Source organism: Condylura cristata, unplaced genomic scaffold (genome assembly GCF_000260355.1).
Source record: "Condylura cristata isolate star-nosed mole 26May11 unplaced genomic scaffold, ConCri1.0 scaffold00003, whole genome shotgun sequence".
NCBI lineage: Eukaryota > Metazoa > Chordata > Mammalia > Eulipotyphla > Talpidae > Condylura > Condylura cristata.
This window is the reverse complement of record NW_004567104.1, coordinates 29,918,206-29,946,149: the sequence shown is the minus strand read 5'-3', so window position 1 is coordinate 29,946,149 and position 27,944 is coordinate 29,918,206. Positions and strand designations below refer to the sequence as shown.

Here is a 27,944-nt window from a genome sequence, read left to right as displayed (position 1 = left end):
AAAAAAAAAAAATCTGTTTAACAAATGACAACTCAGTGTTCAAGCATTTTATTAGTTCAGATAAGAAATCTCCACATTGTTGCAAATACTGGCTTGTATATAATTATAGGGCATATCACTTGTTTACAGAGATATAGCTGAACAGTGGGTTGGCAAATCTAATAATCCATTTACATCCAACTAAAATTTAAAGGCAAAATAAGTAATTATCATGCAAGTTCTACAGCAGTAAATCATGACAGAGGTCACTCATTTTATCCTTTACCTTCAAATACACACGATATCATACAACCAGAAAAAAATCTGAAGACTAGTATGTTGTCACTATTCAGATATACATTTCATCTAGAAGGGTTTTTGGGGGGAAGAGATTTACTGTGGTATAAAAGTGTATGCCCACTATTCATATTATGCCTTGAAGTCACTGAACTTTCACTGAAGTATAATAAAGCCTGACACCCAAACAAAGAATTCCAGCTATGACCTTTTTACTTATACTATATATCAGTTCAAGATAAAATACTGTGAAGAGCAAATCCACTGTGACTAGTAAAACAGTGAGGCTGTAATAATCTAGTCTATTTTAAGTTAGGATTAAGTGACACTAAGCTTAAGAACCTTAAGAGAACCTATGGACGTTTTCCTAGATGGCAGTATCAAAGTCCCCTGTAACAAACAGCTGATTCTCAGATTTATAATGATGTTTAGCTAGAAAATAAAGTCTTGTAGCCTCAAACGTATTTGCTCACATCTACATTTAACTCATGACCACCATATAATAATGGGTAAGTAGACAAGATTAAAGATCATTTTGTAAGGTTTGCCTCCCCACAACCTCCCCCCCGCCACGTCCTATACAGTTTTCCCCTGCTTTAAGCCAAGAGGTCAATGCTGAATTCAAACTTGTATGAACTAAGTTTATAGGCAATAACATGCAAATAAAGGGATAAAGTTAAATTCATTTGTCAACAGCAAACATTATAAATGTATGCTACCATCCCACTAAACAGAAGACCTAGAGAAAACCAAAAATTTAAGAAAACACCCACAGTAGGTTTAAAAACAAAGAGTCTTTGAAGGAATTTTATTTTACAGTGGTTGAGTTTACCCACCAAAGGCTTAATGACAACAAAACATTTCTGCAACTAAAACTAAAAGAATTAGAGGGAGCTGGGAATACATGTTAGATACTAACGATCTTCAAGCTTTGAAGATGTCATTGCATGAAGAAAATTATGGGAAACACTGTTCCCGATAATTATGTACACCCTTAGTGTAACATATGGAGATCACTGTCTCCGATATAGACACTGTGGTAGGCAAAAACTACCTTGTTCTTTATTCATTATGGAAGACACTGCTCCCGATAATGTGAGTTAGGTTTGTGACAAAGGTACTGGAAATTTTGCAAAATTCGAATTAAAAGTTACATTTTAGGTGCACAAGTACTGTCTCAGCCTTTAAGTGACATGAGTGTTAAAACTTAGTCACAATTCACTGTACTTAGGAGAACTGCTATTTTTTTTTGATTGGCTAAACACACATGTAATTTGATTAGAAACCCTTAAATTCTTCTCCAATACTTAGCTTTATAATTTTATTTGGCTTGTGGATGTTTTCAAATACCTTCAAGTGTTGGCCATAAATGCAAAACTTCCAGTATCTGTTGGGTTTTATTAGCAGATGCTGCTTTTATTAAAAAAAAAAACGACAGTATAACTGTCATAATTATGGAAGGCACTGCTTCCGATAATTATCTTCTATAAAAAAAAACACACCATTTATAGTGAACTCTGTCACTGATAAATAAACAATAAATATCTCAGTGCCAAAATGACAGAAAGCGTTTCCAAAAAATTAACACTTTGGCCAAAATTCGGCAGTGTGTTCTTTAAAGTCTGACAAACTGAGCTTGAAAATAAACACCCAAAACTTATTTTTAAAACAACTTTGGAAAAAAATAAAAACGACAAAAAACTAAGTGCCTGCCTATGGAGCAAGGGACAGAGAAAAAGAAAAAATACTAAGTCTTTGGCTTCTGGTCTCCTCTTTTCATAATTACCCTTGAGGTTAACCCATTTAAGGCCTTACTCCTGCAATTTAAACAGTTGAACCTCATTTTATCCAACTTAAGGAACCTCTATTTCAGACCTCATTGGTAAGAGTACAAGTCCCCTATCCTCTAAGTTAACTGTTTCACTCAGGGATGTGGAAACCAAATAAACCCTGAAAGAAAGGCATACATCTCATTTGGAGAACAAGTTCTTATGACCCGGTTTCTCCACTCTAGCATCAAATGAAAATGGAGGCTCACACTAAGCTACTACTTTTATCCTTCCACAGACATTACATTCCTCCTCTCACTCATGCCAATACATTCTTAGGATTTATATCAGTTTCCATTAACTAGTTTGATTTTTTCATAACTGTAACAGGAAAGAGGCAGTTACCATAACAAAGCACTGAAAATTCTAAAGGTAATCTGAGAAAATATTCTATCAGAACATCTTTAAGTGGTTATTCACTTTAACTCGAAGTGCAGGTGCCTACCCTGTACTAAGAGCTGCTGCCTAAAGACACCTAGTAGTACCAAGATGACTGGGTAGAATTTTAACAATATTAGTTTTTGTTGCCTTACTGAAAATTTAGCACAACCAGTATAAGTCTAGCAATGACACTACCTGCCATTCTTATACAAGTTAAGGATATCACATTTAAAATTCATTATCAATGTCCCAAATGTCACCAGAAAGGGCATTTGCAGCTCCCTGAATAGTCCAAGTTGCTAGAGCCAACTGATTTCTCAATAGTGTTTCATTAAAAGCACTGTCCTTTTTCTGTCGTAGCTTCAAGTTCTCTAGTAAAGCTGACAGAGTGTGAGAGCCAGAGCCCCAGAAGATATGTCGGAAAGGAGAATCTCTTGGAGACACATAGGGTGAGAGGAAGTGATATTCCACCTATGAAAACAAAACATACAAGGGAGCTTACACAGTTGCTACAAACTTCTGTTGTAGGAAAGGACCTGATGTAGTAAATAATAAAACAAACAACAAACATTTTCTCATTTTAAATGTTAAAACTTCCCTGAATTTAACAATGTTAAAAACTAGGTTACTATGGACCCTCCCTGGTGACGCAAGGGGTTAAGGCACAGCCTATGAAGCTAGCCACAGCCACCTCAGCACAGGTTAGATTCCTTACCCGGGAGGTGACCACATGGTGTGGCAGACCTCTCCTGACCCACCCGCTGCTCCCCTCAGCAGTATACTTTGTTGATCTGCCTGTTCTGCTCTCCACTCTGTCTGGTGAGGCCTCTCACTGGCCCTGCACCTCTGGCTTGTACCCCAGTTCTGTATGCATAAATATGTAAATCTTTAAAAAAAAAAAAAAAGGCTAGGCTACTAGCCTTCTAACATCAAAATTGTACAGCAAATTAAAAACTTCTTTATAAAAATGAACTCTAGTTGTAATTAGATTGCTTTTGGCTGAAAGGTATATAGGGAAGGCTTACAAGTTTCCACTGTAATAAAATCTTCCTAGCCAATTAGAAAAAAATAGCTACATGTTAAATTAGACATTATATTATTTATTCAGAAGATATACTATTCATTAGAAATGAATCCCAAAGAAAACAACAGCTAAAAATCATTATTGATCTCTTCTTAAAAATGTTTTTAAAGCCCAAAAAATTTAATGTTGGATCAAATGTTTCTTGTGATTCCAGTTTTAATATGCTGGTGTTAGATCATGCTAATAAAGATGAATAAAAAAATCTGCTCTATTATAAAAGAAACTGGGGGTTCTAGGCTCCCACAGTTATTACTCTACATTTTATTTATTTTTTAAAAAAGATTCATGTATTTATGCATACAAGAGCTGGGGAACAAGCCAGAGATGTGGGGATGAGAAGATTCACCAGAGACAGAGTTAAGGAGCAGAACAGGCAGATCTACTGAAGTACACTGCAAAGGGAGCAGCAGGCAAGACAGGAGAGGTCTGCTGTGCCATGTGGGTCAGCTCCCTGGCTGCCGTGGCTGGGGGTAGCTTCACAGTGCTGAGAGTCAACCCCTTGCGCTACCAGGGAGGCCTCCCTACTCTACATTTTAGAAATGTGAGATTTACCAATTAAAAATTAACACATGTTTATAGTTCTTCCTTTTCTACTTACGTTCATGATACGGTTATTGATTTCCCTCATGACAAATTGGTTCTTTCTCTCAGCGTTCTTATAATCTGTTGTTAGTCTGGAAGTAGCTCGGAAAAAGTCTCCACGAGCAGAATACAGCCACTGTAGATTCAGACCCATCTCCTGAAGCAGAAAGACATTAAATTCACTACTGGACACCAGATTCCTTTTTATTTATTTATTTTTTAATTGGATTCTAGATTTCTAAAGGATGCTGTTCTATATACATTTCCAATTTAGGTGGGGCAACTGAGATGACTTTAATAAAAGGAGTTGACAGAAATAAACGCAAGACTCAGAAAGCCAACTTGTGCAGCACCTTGTACACGAGATCAAGTTCTATAAAATGCAGTAATACACTCATATCTTAAGCCCAGCAGATAGTACAATTATCCATTCTTACATAAAAAAACCATGCTCATTAAGGCAGTTAACATAATTTTACTTAGTAAAAGCATACAACCAAGTCTAATATATTGTTTCCAGTTTGATTCTCCTATGGATGACAACTCAAAACCTCTGGTTCAATGAACTTTAGAATCTAGTTATTTCTATGTGGTATGTTCCATTTTCTGATCAGTTATAATTAGTTTCACTTTTAAGAAAGTCACAATTAAGGTTCAGTTATTTTTCGTGACTTACTTCATTTACACAATCTGATAACATGACTTCTAATAATGTAAAATCAAATGGAAACCACTTAATATTAACTTTATTTTTCAAACATTTGAATACTAGATACAGGGTCAACACTGTATAAGATTGTAACTACTGGCTATATTCTCTCTCCATTCACATCACCTCCCAGTTCAAAGTCATGGTTAAGATCTTTTATTTTCTCTGAGACATACTTCATTTGGGGTTATCTGGGATTTTATCAACAGAAAGCACAGTTTCATATTCTGAAAAATTTGGTGTATGCTTTCCCAGACTCCCAAATTCTCTTTCAAATGAATTTACAGATTCTAAGCAAATTATACTTCTATTCATTTTAAAAAGTACTTTGGCTACCAAACACATCATTCCCAGAGACATCCAAATATTCTTCAAACTGCCTGATATTTTAACAGTAAGAACCTGATTTTAATTATACTCATACCTTTATGTCTGATCTGAATTGGTTTATCTCCTTTACAAATGCAAGTATTTCATCATTATACATCTCATAGTTCAGGTTCAATTCAACATCATGGGTAAGTTTAATCATGAGCTGGCCAGCCACTTCTGCTGCAGCACGTGTCATTTTGTTTAACTGAGGAATTTGGTTAGTCAGCTTCTGATAGTTATCCAAATTAGTACCCAATAAAGGATAATCTGTGTCCTGGAAAACAGAAAATTTATAAGAGCGAGTATTTATAAGAGCGGAAACCTTGCAATTCTGTTTCAACATCAAGATAATAGTAACTGAAACTTTTCTCTTGCTTCTAACATAGTCCTACCACAATTTATTTCATATAAACTATATTAAGAAGATAACTACTTTTATTACTACCTCTGAACCTAGCCTATTTTCTCCTTTCTACTACTAAGGTTGATGAGTCCCTGTTCTATCATATCATTTACTCATGACAGATAATCAGCCAAATTCTCTGAGGTTATATCTTGGTTTTCCTCTCTGGGATTTTAGTCCACAGTAATGAAAGAGAAAAGCATGCATTTCACAAAATGTACTTTCAATTTAAAGTGTTATTACTAGTATACTAAATTTTCCCTCTTCCTTATCACTCAATCCAGTGACACGTTACCTTCATAACCAAAATGTTTGATGATCCCAAGATCTTCTTACATTCATTAGACAACCTTAGAAAATGTCTTCAACTCTATTCCCTACCATTGTCCTTCATGACAATATTGACAATTCTTAATTTTCAGACTATACATTTCTGTATTACTGTACCTCTGAATACTGCTAGACTGACATTAAACCTCATCTGAAATTTTAAAAATACAAGCCTTCTGAAGATCAGCAGAAATCATCACAATCATAGGTCCTAACACGCAATTCCTCCTATGTGTTATATCATGAGGAGTTATTCCCATACAATTTACACTACACTGCAGTAGCAAAAGGTAAAAGAAATTCCAGTTATGTTAATCTCCTAATTATAATTTTCATCATTCCTGTGCCCCAGAATTTTCCCTTCTAGTCCCAGGCTGAAATCCCCAGTGATAAGTCTAGTGAGGACCTAGCCTTCAATAATTTCATGTCAAAAGCAAGCTTCTACCTTGACTTCCTGTACTACTCTAGACTCTCTTCAACCCTTTAGTTCACTAGAAAGTTGGTTTTCCAAGCTTACCATTAGGCACAGAAACATTCGTCATTGTGTTTACTCTGCCTGGCTACAGGTTCTTCTGACTCTTAAACTAAGCCAACTAAGCCAACGTTATTTTTCTATAACTTGGTGAATTAAAAGATCTGGTTTTTGTGCTTTTACCCATGATGCCTATTTAAGAGAGTAACATCTGGAACTGTATCTCAACAAATATCAAGAATAGCCTGTCCAACAGACTTTATTTGATGGAAATATTCTATAATTGCACTGTCTAATAGGTAGCCCATTAAAACTTATCATACTTAAAGAAGTCTTAAATAAATTCAAGTGCTAATTAAGATGAGATAATTCCACATTAAGAATGATAATAAAGGAGCCTACAAAAATTATAAGTTTATTATAGGAAGTTTATTATCAAGTATGATGAAAGAGACATAAGATGTGATGCATTATAGTTTTTCAGACTTACCTCACAAAAACAGAAAGAAACTGCTGGGATTCCAGAATATGCAAGGAAAGGGAAAGCAGCATTATCAATAGACAATTTCTCACTGCAAGGAAAAGAAAAGCATATTTTTTACATTTTTTCTGAAGAAAAAAACCATGCCCATGCAACCCTCCTCCCTCTATCCCATCTGCCTGAACTGACCCCAAATAAATTTTTAAACTGAAATTCTCAAGGTATAGAACCTTGCTTACTGTAAACTTAGGTTTAGATTTCTACTAACACAGTAGGTGTTACTGTGATTGTGCTTTTCAATTAACTTGTTGATTCACTTTTTTCAACTTACACTTTGCTGATCCAGTTGCTATCCTGATATAAAGACATGCCAGTAGCTGGATTTTTCACCTATAAAATAAAAAATTAATTTATCATTAAAGCTAATCTTACAGAACATAAGTTATTAAAACTAGTCTCTAAAATGTTTCTCTTTATATTTCCAATAATCTCAAATTTCTTAAGTTAATCTTACAAGACGAGTGCTGTTTGTTCCTCTAGTTATGAGGGAAAACACTCCTTCTTTACTAATATTTTAAAGGGGCTTTACTGCAATTTTAAAAGTCCTCTCTAGCCCTCATGATATGCCTATCTTGTTTCTGGTTTTTTCTTTCTAACACATTTTATAATCTTGTTTGAGACCCTACAGTAATCCCTAGTTTCCCATGTGATCAAAGTCAAATTCTCTGACCCTCCTCTAACTTTAATCACTCCAATATATAACTCTAACCCCATTAGGCAAATCTTATTCCTCCCTCATTAAAATTATGTTTATTCACATGTCTGTCTTTATTCAATACATAATTCATCTGGCCTTCTAATTTAAGTCTTAGGTATAGCTCAAGTCCATTTAAACCTTCCTTAATAGTCCAGCTCCATACAAAATCCCCTATGGGCACCTAAGTACAGCTTAGGCCTCATGCAATTTTACTATATATTCCTAAATAGACTATATATTCTTTGAGGTCAAAGTCCTTTACATGGCACCTCCACTACTTTACATGGTTCAATAAGCTAGGGTTAACTAAGCCAAAACATGACTTAAATAATGCTGCTATAGAACTTACTCTGTTTTTTGGTTACTTATAATGGCTTAAATATTAATGTTTCTCATCTTATGAAAATCAAACAAAATAGTTATACACGTCTGTAATTAGGTATACACTCACATCTTGCATCGTTTTCTCAATAAGAGAATACAACAATGGGCTGGCTTGAACCTTGAAGTTCTTGGTACCTGCAAAGACATTATTTTAACATTGCCTCTTTTCTAGTCAAATAGTTTTCACAATGCTACTTCTACATCTAAAAGTTTCTGGTAAGCATAAGAAAATAACGTAGATAGATGGCACACACAACAACTGTCCTCTTAATCAAGGAGACGAAAGTGATGTATAAGTCAAATTCCTCAATCACTGCCAACCTTAATTTGAACCAACTGACATTCTTATTTCTTGAATTTGCATACTTTAAGATTTGTAATTTTTTGGTTGTCTTTTTGGTTTACCTATATTTGGGCAGCAATCTGTTAGCTATATAGATAATAAGCTGTATTTAAATTCTGCTGCCTAGGTAAAATGGAAATGATGATCAATTTAATAAAACATTTACTTTAATTGTAACGTCTTCCTTTTTATTTCCAATGTAGACATTTCATTATTTTCAGTCATCCACTGGCTGCTTTAGCACATCTATTAACATTGGAAGTCTCTCAGAAGTCTATCTGGTATTTTCCACATAAGATGCCACCGTTTTAACATGACATGAATTAGTTTCTAGAAGTACCACTCTGTACAGAATGGTTTAGTTCCTTCTGGTCTAAAATACATGCTGACTAGTAGTTCTCAAACTTTGGCACATCAAAATCACCCAGAGCACTTATTAAAACTCTGTGCTAGAAATGTTTCCACTTCTGACTTAAATGTCCTGAAGTTTCATTGTATATGCAAGGTCTAAAATTTTACACCTCTAAAACTTCCTAGGGTATTCTGATGCTGCTTCTCTGGGGACCACATTAAATACTGCTCTAACAAGGCAACCTGTAAAATAATGAACTATTTTAAAAAGTCAATTATTTTCATCTGATTGTGGCAAGTAGAAATTACAAAAAATAGTATGTGCTGCTTTAAAAAGCTTTCTTCTGCTGTTTTATGTGTAGTCTGCCTGAATTCCTAAACAGTGAATGAAAGGGATACTTACCAAGAACAGCTTTATCCAGATTAATGTAGGTGAAAGTCTTTAAATGCAAGGAAGAAAGGTATCCCTAGAAAAGGAAGAAAATGCTAGCATGTATTAATCTAATTATAACATTAAGCAGGTATTATTAGGGATTTTTCCTTTTTAAGATTTATTTATTTATGCATATAAGAACTGGGGTATAAGCCAGAGGTGCAGGGAGTAAGAGGATTCACCAGAAAGAGAGTGGGGAACAGATCAGGCAGATTGACCAAAATACACTGCTGAGGGGAGCAGCAGGCTGAACAGAAGAGGTCTGCTACAATATGTGAGTCACCTCTTTGGCAGGAGATAGAACTCAGGCTGCAGTGGCTGCTCATAGCTTCATAGTGCTGAGACGACCCCCTGCACCACCAGGAAGACCCCAGGATTTCTTTTTAAACTTGGGTTCTATTTAGACTAAATATCCAAAAGCAAGAATGATATAATCAAACCTAAAAATGCATGGTTTCTGGAGGAGAGCTTAAGCTAGTACAGTTCAGGTGCCCATTCTCAGTACAGATGATATTTAGATTACTACCTCTAGCCATTCAGTGGCACCAATTGCTCCAAATTCTCCAGCACTCCAACTGGCAAAAACAATACTTCTGCTGGGTTTAAATCCACCTAAGAACAACAAAAAGTTTTATCTTAGAAAGATTGTAAGTGGCAAGATGAAATCAGAAATATCTAATTCAGGACAGCAAGTTCGTAACTACTTTTCTTTTGGGGGCCCCAGGTGAAATACCTCCCCCATAAAACAAAAAAAGAACTGGAACAATTTTTAAACCAATCTACAAAGAACATAATAGAAAATCAATAGTGATATTTCAAACACATAGCTGGAGCCAGATTATTGGTAGTCACTCCTTTATAACTCTGAGTTCCCTTACTTCTAAATCAAGAGATGCTTGAAATCTCAAGGTAAATATAATATGTATCTTCTTTGAAAACATGTTGCTTAGAGGTAAGTCACTTTAAAATGCTGGGTTATTTTAAAAACAATTGTCATGACAAACTTCAGAAACACCTTTGAGGATTTCTTCTCCAGAAGCAAGGAAAACAAAGAAGATAACCAGCTGGGACTACATCAAAATAATAAACTTCTGTACAACAAAAGAGACAATAATCAAAACAAAGCAACACTTTACTGAATAGAAAACATTTACACACCATATGACAGATGAGACTGATATTGAAGATCTACAAAGAACTTACAAAACTCAAAAAACAAAAAAAGCAAATAGCCCAGTGAAAAAATGGGCAAAAGAACTGAGAAGGCACTTTTCCAAAGAAGAGATGCAAATGGCCAACAGGTATATAAAAAAAAGGTCAGCCATCACATGCATTACCAGGGAAACGCAAATCAAAACCACAATGAGATACCACTTCACTCCAGTAAGAAAGGCCCACATTAAAAAAAAAAAAAAAAAAGGGAAACAAATGCTGGAGAGGATACACTGCTCTTACACTGCTGGTGGAATATAAATTGGTTTAGCCACTATGGAGACCTGTGGAGGTTCCTCTGAACACTAAAAATGCCATCTACCATATGATCTAGTGATTCCACTGCTAGGAATTGACCCCAAGGACACCAAACACTAATTTGAAAGGAAACCTGCACTCCTATGCATGTTGCACTATTTACAATAGCCACAATATAGACACAGCCCAAATGCCCCAACATAGATGAGTAGATCAAAAAGTTGTACTATAGTTATACAATGGAATATTATTCAGCAATCAATAAAGACAAAATCATGCCATTTGTGACAACATGGATGAAGCTGTAAGGAATTATGCTAGCCAAAATCAGTATGAAGGAAAAATATAAATACCAGACAGTCTCACTTATATGTGGAATAGAGAGAAATCAAACAAAAGATCAAGAAAAAGACAAAACTAGCAAGCAATCCTAGGACTGACGCACACAGCAGAGGCAGGAGAGGGCAAAAGACAGGGGAGGGATGAACACAAGGGAATAAATAACTGATATATTGGTGGGAGAACTGTGGGGGGTGATAACAATATAAGAAAAAAAATTAGTAAAAAAGAGCAACAAAAAAGGCAGTTGTCATGAAATAAAAATTCACAAATTTAAGAGATATAAAAAAATTTTCAGAGAAATTAGTGACATTTTAGGGATGTATGTGTCACTGCCCTTCACCATTCACTCCCCTCACCATTATGTGTTTTTCTGAATTAAAATATTTTCAAATAAGAACGTGATGGGGATTTGCATTTGTCTAAAAGTGGGTGGAGAGAAAGTACCATCGAAGGGGTGAGAGCTTTCACATATATTAATATTTAAATGAATAAAAACTTATATTTATACACAGAATATGTAGACATACTCTATTTATAAATACATTAATAAAATTTATCAGTTACAATTTTATAACAAACCTATAAAATAATAGTACACAGACATGCCACCGCTTGTTTGCAAATAGACTGTGTGGAGACCACACAGATTTGTAATTTCATTTTGGATGCCTCAAAGGAAGACTTAGGGCCCAACACTTTACTCCAATGTCACAAAGAAATTGACGATTCCCAGTAAAATGACAACAGTACATAGAAAGTTGTTTCACTGTCAAATGCAGATACTACGAAAAACAATCTGCTTTGAGCTCTTTAAGAGCTCAGGGTCTAGCATGAGTCAACCAAAAGAATATAGGCAAAACTGAACAAAACATATTGTAACATTTAGAACTATTATGTAGCACACAGATGTTCAAGATTCAAAATTTGTACCATACCTTTTAAGACCATATCCGAGAATACAGTAGCAAGTCCCAATAAAAGAGCTGTTCCTACACTGGACTTTGCAGCTCCAGGACCCCACGTGTCCCGCTGGGCCCCTACTACAATATAGCGATCTTAATTTAAAAAAAAAAAAAAAAAAAAGATAACATTCAATTAGTTTTCAGATTGTTTTGTAATACTAAAGCCTAGAAAAAGCACAGCATAAGAGTTAAAATGTAGCACAAGTACTAGAGATTAGAGAATTCAGATGTGACCTAGGACTCCAGACAAAATTCACATGATGATACTAATTTTAATTTTATGCTAACAGAATTGCCACCCTTTTCCTCTATTACCAATTAAATTTACACTCTTATTTATTCGTGCTCACTAATAGCTTGTAGGCAAGCTTACTAAAAGCTTTTCCTTACTAAATGGTATGTCTGTTTAAATGCTTTTACTAGAGAGCTTGTCACCCATTCATTACATATTGTCTATGGCTGTTTTCATACTGTAACAGCAGAGCAGAATAGATGCAACTCTATAGAACCTAAAACTCTATATAAACCTATTGTCTGCTCCTCAAGAAGAAATTTGCTTATCACTGGTTCATTCAATAATTAAAAACATATTTTGTAGTAATAACGGTCAGTTTTTGACAAGTTTATTTCCTAGTGCCTTATTACCTCCCAATAAATTTGACAACTAAATAAGTAACTTTATGACAGAGAGTATTTACCAATTCATGAAACCAAGCACAGCCTGCCTTCTTATGTTCCCTCCTCCTCTGGTCACAACTTAAGGAAAACAGGAAAAAACAAACAAATCTTCACCTGGTTCTTCAAAGCCTTTAATAACTCCAAAGATGTTCAAAATTCTTACTTCTTTTAGCTCATTGTTCACAGTGAGCTTCACCTCCTTACTTTGTACAGACTGTCGCCTACATGAACGGTCCGTTTTCCAAGTAGACGGACATTCTCCTTCCATATTTCTAGAAGCAGAAATAGAGTTACTGTTGTTTTTCAGTTTCATTAAATCAGTCCACCATCCTGAACAGTAAAGCTCTAGGTAAAAGGGCTAGAAAGCGAATATACAACTTACTCCCTTTGGGCAATCATTTGAGAACTGTGCGTTATCTCCTAGTTTAACTAACATTTAATTATTTTTTCCTATGGGCGTCCCTGGTGGCATAGGGGATTAAGTCTCAGTACTATCATGCTTTCATCACTGAAGCCTGAGTTTGATTCCCAGCCAGGGAGCTAACCCACATGGTGCAGACCTCTCCTGTCTCACCTGCTGCTCCCCTTAGCAGTGTATTTCAGTTGATCTCCCTGTTCTGCTACCCACTCTGTTTCTGGTGAATCCTCTCACCCTCTACACCTCTGGCCTACACCCCAGTTCTTCTATACGTAAACAAATCTTAAAAAAACAAACAAAAACCAGAGATTTAAAAAAATTCTCTACCCCTTCTCATCTCATGTGTGCCTTTATGCCAGAGACAAGTATAATTTCCATTTGAAATATATACTAAGATGGACTAAGATTAAAATTCTTATATAAAAAGTCTACTAGCTTATATTCTTATGTTGACTATCACTCTCCACTAAGGTAGTATACATACTTATTTAAGTAATGAGAGAATATTCTCATGACGCTGGGAGGTATTCTCCCATATCTAATACCTTTATGTGATATCCAAGTAACAACTGATCTCAAGATTTATTGACATAAGTATGTCAAAACATTATTACCCCTACTACACAAGGATAAGATTTAAGGTCAGTTTCATAGGTTAGTAGATTTATAGGTAGAGGGCTGAATTAGCTAGTTCTAAGTTTTGTAAGTCAATAAAAATCACCTATTACAAGTGCCTTTGATAGCATTAAAATAGTCACATTATACGGTCTTCATATGAGATTTCAATCCCCCTGTTAAGTGGAATATAATGTAGTTATCTAGTGAAGTCTATGAGACATGATCAATGGGTTTAGAGTAACTTATTCCACACCAAAAAGCAAATTGGTGCTCACTTAAGTGCCTAAAATTAGATCTCCATGGTATGCCAATACCATGTAGAAAATAAATCAAGATAAAGACAAAAGTTAAAAATCACAGCATATCCTGGTGGGAATGCAAACTAGTACAACAACTATGGAAAACTGTTTGGAGGTTCCTCAAACTGCTTAACGTGGAACTTCCCTACGACCCAGCAATCCCACTCCTAGGTATCTACCCAAAAGACACAAAAACACCAATTCAAAAAGATACCTGCACCCCCATGTTTACTGCTGCTTTATTTTACAATTGGAAAAACATGGAAGCAGCCCAAATGCCCAAAAGTAGATGACTGGATTAAAAAGATGTGGTACAGGCCCTCCCTGGTGGCGCAGCGGGTTAAAGCACTGCACTGAGAAGCTAAAGCCACTTCCGCATGAGTTCGATTCCCGCCTGCCTCGGAGGAGACCACATGGCGTGGCAGACCTCTCCTGGCCCACCGGCTGCTCCCCTCAGCAGTGTACTTCGTTGATCTGCCTGTTCTGCTCCCCACTCTGTCTCACTGCCCCTGAGTCTCTGGCCTGTACCCCAGTTCTGTATGTACAAATAAATAAATCTTTAAAAAAAAAAAAAAAAAAGATGTGGTACACATATGCAATAGAATATTACTCAACAACCAAAAAAAAGAAACACATGTCTTTTGCAGCAACTTGGATGGAGCTGGGAAAGATCATGCTTAGTGAGATAGCCAGAAAGAAAAAGAAAAATACCGGATGGTTCCGCTCATAGCAGGAGTATAATGGACCAGGCGAGAAAATAGTAAGAATAATGAAAGCTATATGCCAGAGACATTTTGTGGGGATGGAGGGGGGAATGGGATAAAAAACAGGGTGGGGGGGGAGGGAAGTGCACAGGACTATGGTGATGGCACATGGGTGACTCGGTGATGGGAAACCCACGGGGATTACAATTGAGATGAAAAAAAAAAAAGTACAAAATGATGTAAAAATAAACTATTATATTATGAAGAAAAAAAATCATAGCATATCAAGATAAAAATTAATGACATGTACTCTAATCAGACTGGGACCTATTTTTAAAGAGGGATATTTATACACTAGAGAGGATATCAGAAAGGACTAATGATGACTAAAAAGGATCATGAAAATCAAGGATACTCACCCTATTGACAAAAAAACTTAAAACAGTAATGTTGCAAAAATGATGTTAATAGGGTGTTAATAAGACTTAACATGAATTCAAACAGATCTTCCCCAATAACTGAATAGGCTGCCACCAGCAACAAGATGTACTTAAGCAGAAACTTTGAATTAAGAATCTTTGAGTTTATAAACTCTAGTCTACTGTTGAGATCATGTTATGGAAGAAAATTTTCTTTTTTATTATCTATATTAACAGATATGTGTCTCCAAAATGTTCCAAATGTGGGAAATTATAGCCAACTGATTTAAGATTTTATGAAATCAACTTAAACAGATTATTCTGTCCTATTCAATAAACCTCACCCTTCACAATAGCTTTCAATAATAACTTACTGAAAGAGTTGTTCTGCACTGGCTCTGGAAATTGTTTGGACAGGTATATTAGGCAGTCCCGATGACTGAGATGGTGGAAACTGAGTGTGATTGAAAGATGGAAATCCAGGTGTATAAGGGTCGCCTGTTCCCAGATGAGCCTAGTGGAACAAAAGCATCATTAGTTCTATGGGCACTTAAAGAAGTTTCTTATAAAATTCAGGTTCAGTATGAGGCCACAGCTTAATTTATAGTTTAGCACCTTAACACCTGAGTGGAAGCCTGAGTGGCTCTACCATTTATGACTCTTGTTTTATATGGCCTATGCCAAATTCCGAATTCAAAACTCTACTAATAAAATACTTTTAGCAGCAGTAATTACATCTCAAAGTCATGTAATCCATCTTTTCACTCACTACCTCAGAAAAACTCTTAGGAAAAAAAGAGTATTTAAGGAAGACACAGTTCTATTTCTACTAATATGGATGGAACCCAGAAATATTTTTGAAAACTGAAAAACTCATTTACATAAGAAATAAGAACTCACATGTCCAAAGAATGCAACGTCTGCCTCAACAATGGGAAACTGAGCCCGATCCATGTATATCAAGACACCAGCTGCATTGTAACGTTCAGCATTTGCAACCTAAGGAAAAACATGGAAAGCTCAAAAAATTAAGATCCAATCACACAAAATTTAGAATATATCATGGACTTTATGCTGAAAGACAAAAGTTACAAAAGACTATACCAATATTCCCAAATATTACAAATAGCTTATATACTTATGAAAAACTTTTGCCTTAACACTCATTAAGAAGGATTTAAAAGGTAAGAGGAATAGTAAAAATCCACCCAAAACAACCCATTTTTTGATGTTACAGTCTAGTCCCTTATGTAGGTTTGATTTAATTTTTATAAAACAGTTACAACTGAACTCTCTCTCTATAAAACTCAGTCACACAGACACATTTAAACTGCTTTCACTTAGGCATTTCTGGTTACTTCATTTTTTAAAAAAATATATAATAATTTATTTTTACATCATTTTGTGCCTTTTTCCATCTCAGTTGGGCTTTCCATCACCAAATCACCCATGTGCCATCACCATAGTCCTGTGCACTTCCCTCCCTCCACTGTTTTTGATCCCATTCCCCACTCCACCCCATAAAATGTCTCTGGTAAATGTCTCTGGTATATAGCTGTTCATTACTGCTGTTATTTTCTCGCCTGGTCAGTTATACTCCTGCTATGAGTGAGACCATCTGGTATTTTTCCTTTTCTTTCTGGCTTATTTCACTAAGCATGATCTTTCCCAGCTCCATCTATGTTGTTGCAAAAGACATGTGTTTGTTTGTTTATTTATTTATTTGGCTGCTGAGTAATATTCCATTTATTTATTTATTTGGCTGCTGAGTAATATTCCATTGTGTATATGTATCACATCTTTTTAATCCAGTCATCCACTTTTGGGCATTTGGGTTGTTTCCATGTCTTTCCAATTGTAAATAAAGCAGCAATAAACATGGGGGTGCAGGTATCTTTTTGAATCAGTGTTTTTGTGTCTTTTGGGTAGATACCTAAGAGTGGGATTGCTGGGTCATATGGAAACTCCATGTTTAGCAGTTTGAGGAACCTTCAAACAGTTTTCCATAGTGGTTGTACTAGTTTGCATTCCAACCAGAAGTGCAGGAGAGTTCCTTTACTTTTATTGAAACACAACAGCTGCAAAATTCTCTAAGTGAAAATGCCATAGCTTTGAAGTACTCTATAACTTTAGATAACTGGAACTTATTTGGATTTACTGTAATAAACAGAAGTGTATCAGGTGTCAGAGTTTAAGACTGCTGAATGTAAGACAATAACAACACCATTTAACTGAATGATTTGATAACTATGTATTTGATAACTCATACTTACCTTTTCAGCAAAAGTGATTTTCCCTGCTCTTACAATCACTAAAGATCCATTCACAGTAGAGTCTAAATCCTCAAAGTCTTCTTTAGTACCAAAATTAGCATGAACTAGTTTTCCCTAGAATAAAGGCATTAGATTTAATGAGTATTAGGTCTTAAAACAGTGATAGAATCTGTGACATAATGGTTTTATAGATCACACCCAAGAGAGAAAACCAAAAAGGGCAAAAAGAGTCCACGTCCTAAGAAAGGCTATCCTAGAGTTCTAAAGTTTAAACTGTTCATGGTTATCAGGAGTGAAGCTGCAGGCAAATGAAACCCTTGAGTGTTCTTTAACAAAAAACTACCTACTACCTCCGAACTCCTGGCCCATAGGTAGGCAGGTAAAGTGATATAACACAGATGCCAGGAAAATAAGAATAACCATAAAACATCATCTGGCTTGGAAGGCATCCATTAGGTAGACTGCTGAAATATCTTATATGTATATATATTATACATGAACTATCCCTCATATGACATGTTATGCATGAGATACCTATTTCATGTTATACATGTTATATATAAGGTGTGTATACACACACACACACACCAGATATCTTTAGTTTTCATGTTAAAAAACTTAAAAGGAATTCTGACTAGCTGGCTTTTTAAATTTTTTTAAAAATACTTATTTTACTTATTTTTTTACATAATTCTTCATTTTGTGCATTTTTTCATCTCAGTTGTATGGCTTTTTAAAATGTCTATGGTAGTATGGCCATAGTTGCCTATAGGTAAAAGATAGATAGTAAGATAAAACAATAAGGAATCAAAGATTAGACTCCAAATAGGAGTTGGTTATTTATGTATATCTGGTTCCCACACCAGGGGAAATCTGATACATGCATTCATTAAGTAAACACTTCTATGTGTCAGTCACTGTCCAAGGCTCTGTGACATAGCAGTTTATGGAACCCTTAGAGTAGTTTATGTTTATCTTTTGTCAGGTGCTATGTGCACTATGAAGAAAAAGAAAGTAGTGAAAGTGATTAGAGGAAAGCACATAAGACAACTTTTATAATGGCTTAAGGTAAACATATGCTTCAAGTTTTTGAGGAATAGCAGGGAGGCCAGAGTGGCCAGTAAAACAGAAGATCAGTAGAATTATTTAGGGTCTTGACCAGGATGAAGAATTAGATTTTACTTTAACCAGAAGGTTGAGAATGAAAATATTTCATGATCAGTTGCATTTAACAAGTAAGCTAATAACTCCTAAGAACAATAAAGAATAGGTTTTTGAGCTATTCAACAGGGAAAGAAGTCTCATGCACTGCTTGTCTTACTTACAGTAACGGTCGTCGCCTTACTATATGACACATAACCCTCAGAATTGTCCACTAGGTATGGTGAGTTATTGTTTGTACTCACTACAGTCACTGAGTTTTGAGAACTGTGAAAAAAGATTAAGTTAAAATGAGACTAAGGTCACCAGTCAGAAAAAGATAATTGATTTTAAAATAAGTTTACCATCTCTTGACATACCTGCCTTTCACTTGAATCTTAACAAAATGTTCATCATGCCAGATTTTACTGAGTTTCAGTTCACGGAATTTATTTTCAATGATAAAACCAAGAGTTTCATCTTTTTGAGATCCAGCCTCACGAGGAATATATAAATTTTCATTCAGCCACCTGGAGAAAAAAGTCACTGTTAAATGTATGAAAGTTTAATTTAAAATTAATTCTGAATTCAAATATCACCCAAATTGTTTTTAAAGCATTGCTCAACATTGCCCCTCAGAATTAAGGTAAACTGTGATCCAAAACTTCCAGACTGACCACATACAGACAAACTTAGAATAAAACAAAACTGCATCTAATTTCTGAAGAAATTTATGACTTCAAATTTTCTTATTTATACTATAAAGCACTCTTTCAAGAGTCCTATCCCAATACCATATATCTGCTCAGTATAGTTTTAAAATAAACAAGTAGTTTCCGGGAAGTATGTTCTAAGCAAAATGAAATGTAGTATTACTGTGGGTGAACTCAAGATTTACAGCTTTAATACTCTTCTACTTTGAAAGCATTCTGAATCTACTGGAAGCAAAACTTCTCCTTTTTCTGATTTTCCATGGTTCCTGGATGTTTGTAAATATTTATATTATATTAACTATTTGATTGTGGGGGGGATGTTACTAGTCTATCACTATGTCCATAAGGTTTGTTGTACAATTTATACAAAAGTATTCACTAGATGACATGAAAATGCCAAGAATTCTAACTTAAGACTAAAAGTTATTGTACCAAAGACTAAAAGTTATTGTAGGAAGGTTAGCAAAAGTTAAAAGATAAGTTTGTTACTTTTTTTAAAAAAAGATATATTTATTGGCCCTCCCTGGTGGTGCAGCGGGTTAAAACACAGCACTGAGAAGCTAAAGCCACTTCTGCATGAGTTCGATTCCCGCCTGCCCCAGAGTGACCACACGGCGTGGCAGACCTCTCCTGACCCGCCCACTGCTCCCCTCAGCAGTGTACTTCATTGATCTGCCTGTTCTGCTCCCCACTCTGTCTCTGGTGAATCCTCACTGTCCCTGAGCCTCTGGCCTGTACCCTAGTTCTGTATGCACAAATAAATAAATCTTCAAAAAAAAAAAGGATATATTTATTTATGTATACAGAACTGGGGTACAGGCCAGAGGTGCAGGGGCGGTGAGAGGATCACCAGAGACGTGAGGAGCAGAACAGGCCACCAACTGATGAAGTACACTGCTGAGGGGAACAGTGGGTGGGTCAGGTGAGGTCTGCCGTGCCATGTGGGTCACCTCCATGGCTAGGGGATCGAACTTGAACTGACTGGCTGTGGCTGGCTTGCAGTGTTGCATTCTAACCCTTTTGCACCACCAGGGAGGGCCCTGAATTGGTTTCTTATAACACAGGTTTAGCTAAGTGTCTAAGGAAGATCTTAAAAAACTACTAACAAAAACTCTAAGGACACTTCTTAGGGTATGGGCTAATGAGTAGAAATCAAGGAACCCTAGAGACTTATCAGTTTGGGGAGCTAAGCCAGTTCCAATCTAGAGGAGCATGGTTACTGATGCCTGTGTCGGTAATAGCTGAGCTCAGAACGACTTAGAAGGAGCTAAGATGAAAAATCAGAGCACAGTTAAATCTGACAGCAAAGCAACAAGGTATAAGAACTAAATGACAGAAAGATTTAGGCACTGCAATTTTTTTTATTTTTAAGAAAAAGGAGAGTCTCTACAAAAGTTCTAACCTTTTCCCTTATCAATATTGTTTGAATTCTTTACTGTCTTCTTACCCTCTGACTAAATATGGACAGTTTTCCTACCCTAAAAATCCTTTCCTGGAGCCTCCCTCATGGTGCAAGGGTTAAAGTCTCAATGCTATAAAGCTATCAGTAGTCACTGCAGCAGGAGCTCAATCCCTGGCCATGGAGCTGACCCACATGGCACAGAGACCTCTCCTGACCCTCCTGTTGCTCCCCTCCCAGCAGTGTTTCAGTGGATCTCCTTGTGCTGTTCCCCACTCTGTCTCTAGTGAGTCCTCTCATCCCCTGCATCTCTGGCTTAGACTACAGTTCTTGTATCTATTAATCAATCAATTAAAAGCCTTTCCTTACAATCTGTAACCTTTGTTTTGTTTCCTTATAGCTAGTAAAATCAGTATTTGTTCAGATATTAAGGTTGAACTTATAAAGCAGTTCAAGCTTACTTGATGGAGCCAGTGAAGTCGAAGGTATTCAGTTTCTCTGACAACATTGTCTTGAGGTCTGACCAAAATAAGTGAGGTGTTTGAGGTTCAAAAATTTCTTCAGGTTCTTCAGGTTCTGTTTCATCTTTCCCCGGAGATACCTTTTCAGTTGGTTTCTCACATTCAGGTTTTGGTTCTACACGTTTACAATAACCCAAGTAGCCAATCATAAATCCTGAAGATAAAAAGTTTTAGAGTTGAATTCAGAATTTCACTTACAATCTTATGCCTGTAAGAATTGTTATATCAGTATTTCCAGCTAAGCCTTGCAAAAACTCATTTTAATCAAATCACCATAAGCAGCTTGAGTAAACGCACCTCATTTTTTATGTTAAGCCATTCACGAACAACTTATACAACAGTACTTTAAATAGGTACTATTTCAACACATAGGTACATTTTTTTCTTTCCAGAAGCCTTTTTTTTTGAATCCTCATGCGGAGCTTTCTATATATTACAAATATCTGGCACATATTTCTAGTACAACATTCACACAATACACTGAAATGACTGATGTGTCACACTTTTCCCACCAGGCTAACCTCAAAAGCAGGAATAGAATTGTATTTTATTCGAAGTACCTACCACAATGGCACATAAAAAGGTACAAACAAATGTTTGCTGATGAATCTTCTCACTCCCTGCACCTCTGGCTTAGACCTCAGTTTTTATATGCATAAATAATTTACAGGTTACCTAGAGTAGGTAACAAGAACATTTAAATTTTTAATGGCCATTCTTACCAATCAAGAAAAAGATGATTACAGCAGTACTCGCATAGCAGAGATATCCATTAAACCTTTTTGGTTTTGTGACATTGGCACGATTACCCCGCACATTGTTGTCAACATTTTCTTCCTCATCTACAGCTAGTTTCATCTCCACATGACTGTTGTCACCATCTACTTGTCGAGCCAGACTAAACCGGGTATACGACAATGGTTCTCCACCAAACTGAGATATTTTAAAAAGAGAGAAAGAAAGCATTATGAAAAAAGAGAGGGAATAGGAACATTTACAGTGAGCTTGGTCAGGTACTATAATTACATTGGATCATTACTATGACTTGCTATACATTTTTGAGGAAATGGAAGATTCCCCTTTCAAGCCAATACTCCTTCCTGTGCCCAGTTCCATCATAGCAGGGAAGGGCTAGATGACATTCTGGCCTTCTTTATCTCATTTAACCTTTCCATTCAGGTTTCTGTTACGTCTGTCTGTCTCTTGGTATACATTTTGATCAGTGCTTTTTAAAATTTATCTTATCTATTTAGTTGTCCTCCTCCACCAACCCCAAGTATCCTGAAACTTTTTACAAGAATCCCATCATTAACCCTACTCAAGACTGAATTCCTTTGTGAAATCAGTTGTGCCTCCAAACCACACACTTCAAATACAAATGGATAGCTAGATATCATTCCTACCGGGTGAACTTAGTAGTTGTATACTTCATGTTCATGCTAACTGATGACAAAAAAATACAAAAACTAAAATATCTTACCAAATTAGAGAACGCTGATCTAGCTTGATCCATCATTCTGAGTCACCACGCAGAAGAGCCTACTGTCAAAAATACAGAATTACTATGAGATAGATACCACTGGATCAAAATAGCAAGGGCTTTATATCACCTTACTAGGTTATTACATATGAAATCCACTTCAAATATATTACTAGCTTCCCTGAAAAGAACTTTAACCAAGATATTTAGTTTACAATACAAATTTCTGTAATTCTTGATTAGATCATGAATTGAGATGGAATGGCAATGGAAAAGCCAAATAAGATATTGAAATATATGAGAAATTTTAATATAGACTATACCGGATCATAGTATTGGATCAATGTTAGATCTGGGTAGTGTGATAATGGTATTGTATTTTTGGAGCATGACTTTTTCTTGGGAAATTAATGCCAAATAATTTAAAGATGCGAAGTATGGTGACTTAATTTTTTATAGTTTGGTTTAGGTCCCTCCCTGGTGGTGCAGTGGGTTAAAGCACGGCACTAAGAAGCTAGAGCCACTTCAGCATGCCCTGGAGGTGACCCACATGGCATAGCAGACCTCTCCTGATCTGCCCGCTGCTCCCCTTAGCAGTGTACTTCAGTCAGCCTATTCTGCTCCCCACTCTGTCTCTGGTGAAGCCTCTTACTGCCCCTGCACCTCTGGTCTGTACCCCAGTTCTGTATGCAGAAATAAAAAAATCTTTAAAAAATAAATAGTTTGATATAAAAGAGTATACAAGTAAAGCAAATGTGGAAAACCTAATTAGTGAATCTAGGTAAAGGGTACATGAATATGCATATACTATTATTCCATTTTCCCTGTTGTAATTTCAAATTTTTCAAAATTAAAAATGTGGGGAAAATTAGTTAAAATGCCATTCACAGTAAGTAGATCTAAATAATTCGATTTAGTACCAAAGAAGAGCAAATATAAGAAACAATACACTACCACCTGGCGGGGGAGAGAAAAACTACAAAAACCAGTATCAAAGCAACTTAATAGAAAAGAGAAAATCTGATTCTCCCAACGAAATGAATAGTTCACAAATCCTTTCATTAGATCTTTGACGCAAAAGAACAGACAAAAGAAAAGCACAAGTATACTATTTTAGATGAAGAGGCCATTTATCTGAAAAGGTTGGATGACTTGTTCAAGAGAGTTCACACCCTAGAAATGAAGTTCAGTGGGTTATTTGGGTAAAGAAATTGTGTCCTCATCTCCAGAAATTAAGAAATTAAACTTTTTTTCAAAGCAAAATAAAGATCTATAACTGAGTTCTTTTACAGTTATGAACTGAAATCTGGATTTTAATTAATTTGATTTGAGTACATCTAGAGGAGTGCTTGAAAACAGACATTTCATACTACCAAGTCCAAGTCTTTTTCTTACCACAATATAAACTTTCCCACATATATATAACACCCACATGGCACAAAGCAAGCTTGGATATATGATTATAAAAGTCACATAAACTAGCATTAGGTAATTCTAATTTATTAAACTTACCCCCTCTCCATTTTTTTAAAAATTCCCAAGCTTCAAAGATGAGAGCCATTAAGCAACAGATCGTATTCTTAGAAGCACAATCTTTTGGCCCTTCTGGTACAAAAAACTTATCACTATCGCCACACCAGACCTGTACAAACCCAATCATTAGAGCCAGAACTAGAAGGCCCCACCCTGAGCCAATTTTAATCATCTTTTTCTAGGAAAAAGGAGCTTACAAGTTTAATACTCATCTGAACCAGCCAGTCCTCAAAGTCCCCAGTTTTTAATTAATTTTAAGACTAAAGTGACAACACATATATGAGTGATCTACATAAAGGATTTAAATGATAAGGAGCTTGAGTCCCTAAGGTAGACAATTTCTATTTCAATCCCCAGACACTGCATTAAGACCATCAAGTCAGAGGGGGAAAAAAATTTAAATGAGGCAAATTCCATTTTAACTTCATTTTCTTAATTCCACATCATGAAGAACACATAAATTCTAGGATATCAACAAAAGTTATATATTTAACTGCAGTTTAGCTAATACCATTGCTTGCCTCCTGTCTTCCATCCTATTGCTCAATTAAAGGCATTTCAGATGGCCCATTTTATGCTGAAAATGTGTTTCATATTTAACAATGTTGAGTGGTTGTTTAAAATAATGTCACATTTAAGCTTTTTTATTTAAAAGAACACCTTAATGAATTTTCATACCACTGAAATATCACTATAATTTGTGTTCTAGTATCATAGGAGAGAAACTTTTCAAACCTGTTTTAAGAACACTATTCTATCTATAAACGTTAAGCTTGCAAAAAGATCACATCTGAAAATTAAATAACTCTTATTTAGCTTATTTCAAGATATCACCACCAATGTTGATAATCTATTAGGCAACAAACACCAGCTTGATTTTATTCACAACTAGCAACTTGTGTCTCTTTGGTGTTCTCAATGATACTGAGATAAAACATTCAGTTTCTCACATTAATAATGAAAATTAAGGTAAGCAAAACAAAGTTCCACATGTTTCAACATGAAATGGACCATCTGAAATGTCTTTACTTGAGCAATAGGATGGAAGACAGGAGGCAAGCAATGGTACTATCTCAACCACAATGGTACTAGCTAAACCACAATCCAAAACTTGTTTTAGATTGAAATCATATAATTCTGCCTTTCTTAACACGTGATATTAACTTCTATTTAATTATCTTGAGGTTCTAAACTACACTGGGATATCTCAAAACCAGTGTCCTATAAATATCATATACTGCTAAATGGTGGTGGGGGGGTTGTAGAAATCAGGACAGTAAGTAATGTATGAGGTTACTTTTTCACTTGACTCAGAAGTAACATGAAAAAGAATGAGACCATTAGACCTGGAATCTTTTCCATCCCTGTCAATATTATGGTTTATCCTTAATCATGGTGTAAAATTTAGGTAGTAAGGAGATTTTAAAAAGCAGAAAGACTAAGTTTATATGGCTGAATTTTAATTTCCCCAGTAACTGGCTTACCAGTTACAATTACAATTACACAATTACCCATTGTGCAAAAACTACTTGGCTAGATAATTGCACTTGCAGAGGGAAATGTAAAGACTATATTTACAAAATGTAAATTACAGAACTTCTGCAAGACCTCAAAACTTATACCTGTCTATACCCAGAAGGACTTGTAAAGAGATGGTCAAGGTGTTTCCTAACTTTCAGAGTCTAACTTTATGGGCCTAATTGAAAGGTTCAGTGGAGGAAATCAAAATAATCTTCATTCCCATTTGGTTTCTGAAAAACGATTGCCTGACTGGAAGTCAAGACCACTTAAAAAAATCATTATAATCTACTTGTGGTACATCATTTGGGAGAGTAGATAGATGACACACACAGAGAAGAGTTCCAAAATATCTCAGAAGATCATTCTTGACTAACTTTCAACTTTCATGGTATAATTCAGGTTAGTTGAGAACCTTGCTCCATTATAGGTACATTATCAGGGCAAATTACTGCCTCGAATTAGGGCAGAATTACTCAAATTGTTCTTTATCCAATAACCTGTAGCACAGGCGAGGTTCACTACCACCACTATTTAACAAGAACATTCCATCAAAGAAAAATTAAAGGTGTTATGCTCTATAAAAACTTGTGGAAAATATGTCATATCAGTGACTTTTCTTTTTTTAATTCTACATTTCTTGGTTAAGTTTATTATATACCAAAACGGAGGGGGGAAAAAAAACCCAGCAGAATCAACCAGTAAGTACTCTAAGACCTAACTTAATTTTCACAATAGAAAACTTATGGAAATCTTACAAGTCTTTTTCAATAAGGTCAAACTCCCAGCGCAGACAACCAAGTCAGCACCTACTATTCCAAACTCAAATGAGCTGAGAACAAAGGTATCAGGTATCCAAATACTTCTGTAACAGGACAACTATTTCCTACTTCAATTCTTACACATGCCCAGTGGGAAAAAAGCAGCAGCAATAGAGTCCCCTAGTATACCCAAGGTCAGTCGCTTCAAACAGAGGGTAGAGGAGAAGTGTTAATCGAAAAGAATTAAGTCACAAAACATTTCTTTACCCTTTCTTCTCACTGCCACTTTAAAGAGCTGTCCACCAGAAAATGGTAAGACGGGTCTCTACCTGTTAATCAATACAGGACAACTCTGATAATTTCACCAATTTTCTGAAGGCCAAAGCCTATTCTAATTCCAGTGACTTTTATAGTCTTTAGTCCAAGGCTTCCACAAAGCATAAGTCTTATTAATTTCTGTGGTCTCCCAACTTTTACTGAGAACCTACCAATACGAATGTTTTCTAAATGTGAACACCTGCAGCCTTGGGAAAACTGAGAACCCACATTCAAAGCCAATAAGCAGTAACTAGCAAGAAAGATCAGGTAACACTAGAAACCATCCAAATGCCTAGGACACACTAGAAACCCAATCGAGGCCAGCTTTGTCCCTTTCAGCAGGGAGATCTCGGAAGGCCCCTGCAGAAGCGGAGCGAAGCACGACGAGGTCAAGGTCACCCACGCACCCCGACAGCCATTCCCTGGGGACACTTCCTGGCGCAGCCACGTGCTTCCAGCAGAGCAGGCCAACGCTGCGGCAGAGCGGCTCGCCCGCGTGGCACGGACGCCTGGCTCCCAAGCCCGCCGCCGAGGGCTGTGCCAGGAGAGCCTGCATCTTCCATGGACAAGCCAGTGAGGACGAGAGCGCAGAGCGGCCAGACAGCCGGAAGCAGAATGGCGGGGCGCAGAGAGCCAGCGCGATGCCCCTCATCTCGCCCTTGGAGACTTTGCCAGAGAAGCCATTCGCCGCTCAGAGACAGAGGCGGGCACGAGGGCTCAGAACGCCAGAAGAGAGAACCACCGGCCCTCCCCGCGCCGCGGCTCCGCCCGCTGCACCTGCAGCCCGCTCGCGCGCCGCCGCGGTCCAGACCGCCGCGGCACGCGGGCCCCACTCCACCCCGCCCGCCCTACCCGGAGGCGCCGCAGCCTCCCCGCTCCTCCGCGGTTCCTCGAGGCTGCTGGACAGCACCGGGCAGGGGCCGCCCGAAGACCGCTCGGACCGCCCCGCCAGCTGAAAGGAGGGCAAGAGGGTCGGCGCGGTTCTAGCAGCGGCGCGTCACTCACACAAGCGCCTCCTCCGTCTGCTACCACCCAAGCCGCCACCGGCCGCCGCAAACACCCTTTGCAGCGACTGCCGCTCCCAACCGGCGGTTTATAGCCTGACCCCGCCCTCTCTGACCCCCCTCCCAACGTCACTTCCTGCCTCACGTACACCTAAGAGGAACGTGGTGGAGAAAGTGCTGGCGGGAG

The 27,944-nt window shown here is 36.8% G+C and overlaps 1 protein-coding gene across 3 annotated transcripts; it reads right to left on the bottom strand.

Annotated features, from left to right (window-relative positions):
- Positions 1-32: 32 nt before the first annotated feature.
- TFRC (transferrin receptor) lies at positions 33-27,820 on the bottom strand. Of its 3 annotated transcripts, none has more exons than XM_012733700.1 (19): positions 27,759-27,820; positions 22,624-22,685; positions 21,866-22,076; positions 21,084-21,297; positions 18,891-19,040; positions 18,696-18,798; positions 17,371-17,484; positions 15,998-16,096; positions 15,472-15,611; positions 12,754-12,911; positions 11,935-12,054; positions 9,714-9,799; positions 9,158-9,221; positions 8,128-8,195; positions 7,251-7,309; positions 6,929-7,010; positions 5,286-5,507; positions 4,169-4,309; positions 33-2,957 (listed from the first exon to the last, which is right to left on the bottom strand). In XM_012733700.1, exons 2-19 carry the CDS (start codon positions 22,657-22,659, stop codon positions 2,715-2,717), a joined length of 2,310 nt encoding a protein of 769 aa, XP_012589154.1. In that variant the 5' UTR covers positions 22,660-22,685; positions 27,759-27,820; the 3' UTR covers positions 33-2,714. The 3 variants fall into 3 exon arrangements, with proteins under 3 accessions (XP_012589154.1, XP_012589157.1, XP_004675190.1); XM_012733703.1 differs by lacking the exon at positions 27,759-27,820 and adding an exon at positions 27,606-27,726; XM_004675133.2 differs by lacking the exon at positions 27,759-27,820 and adding an exon at positions 27,606-27,726 and having other exon boundaries at positions 22,624-22,682.
- Between the last annotated feature and the right edge of the window lie 124 nt (positions 27,821-27,944).

Bases quoted from the DNA above. Each gene is read 5' to 3' on its own strand.
- TFRC (XM_012733700.1), bottom strand. From the start codon at position 22,659: ATGATGGATCAAGCTAGATCAGCGTTCTCTAATTTG. The intron at 15,612-15,997 runs GTGAGTTCTTAT...TTGTTCCACTAG, and splicing joins ACGTTGCATTCTTTGGACAT to GCTCATCTGGGAACAGGCGA. The intron at 12,912-15,471 runs GTAAGTTATTAT...TTCTGCTTCTAG, and splicing joins AGTGCAGAACAACTCTTTCA to AAATATGGAAGGAGAATGTC.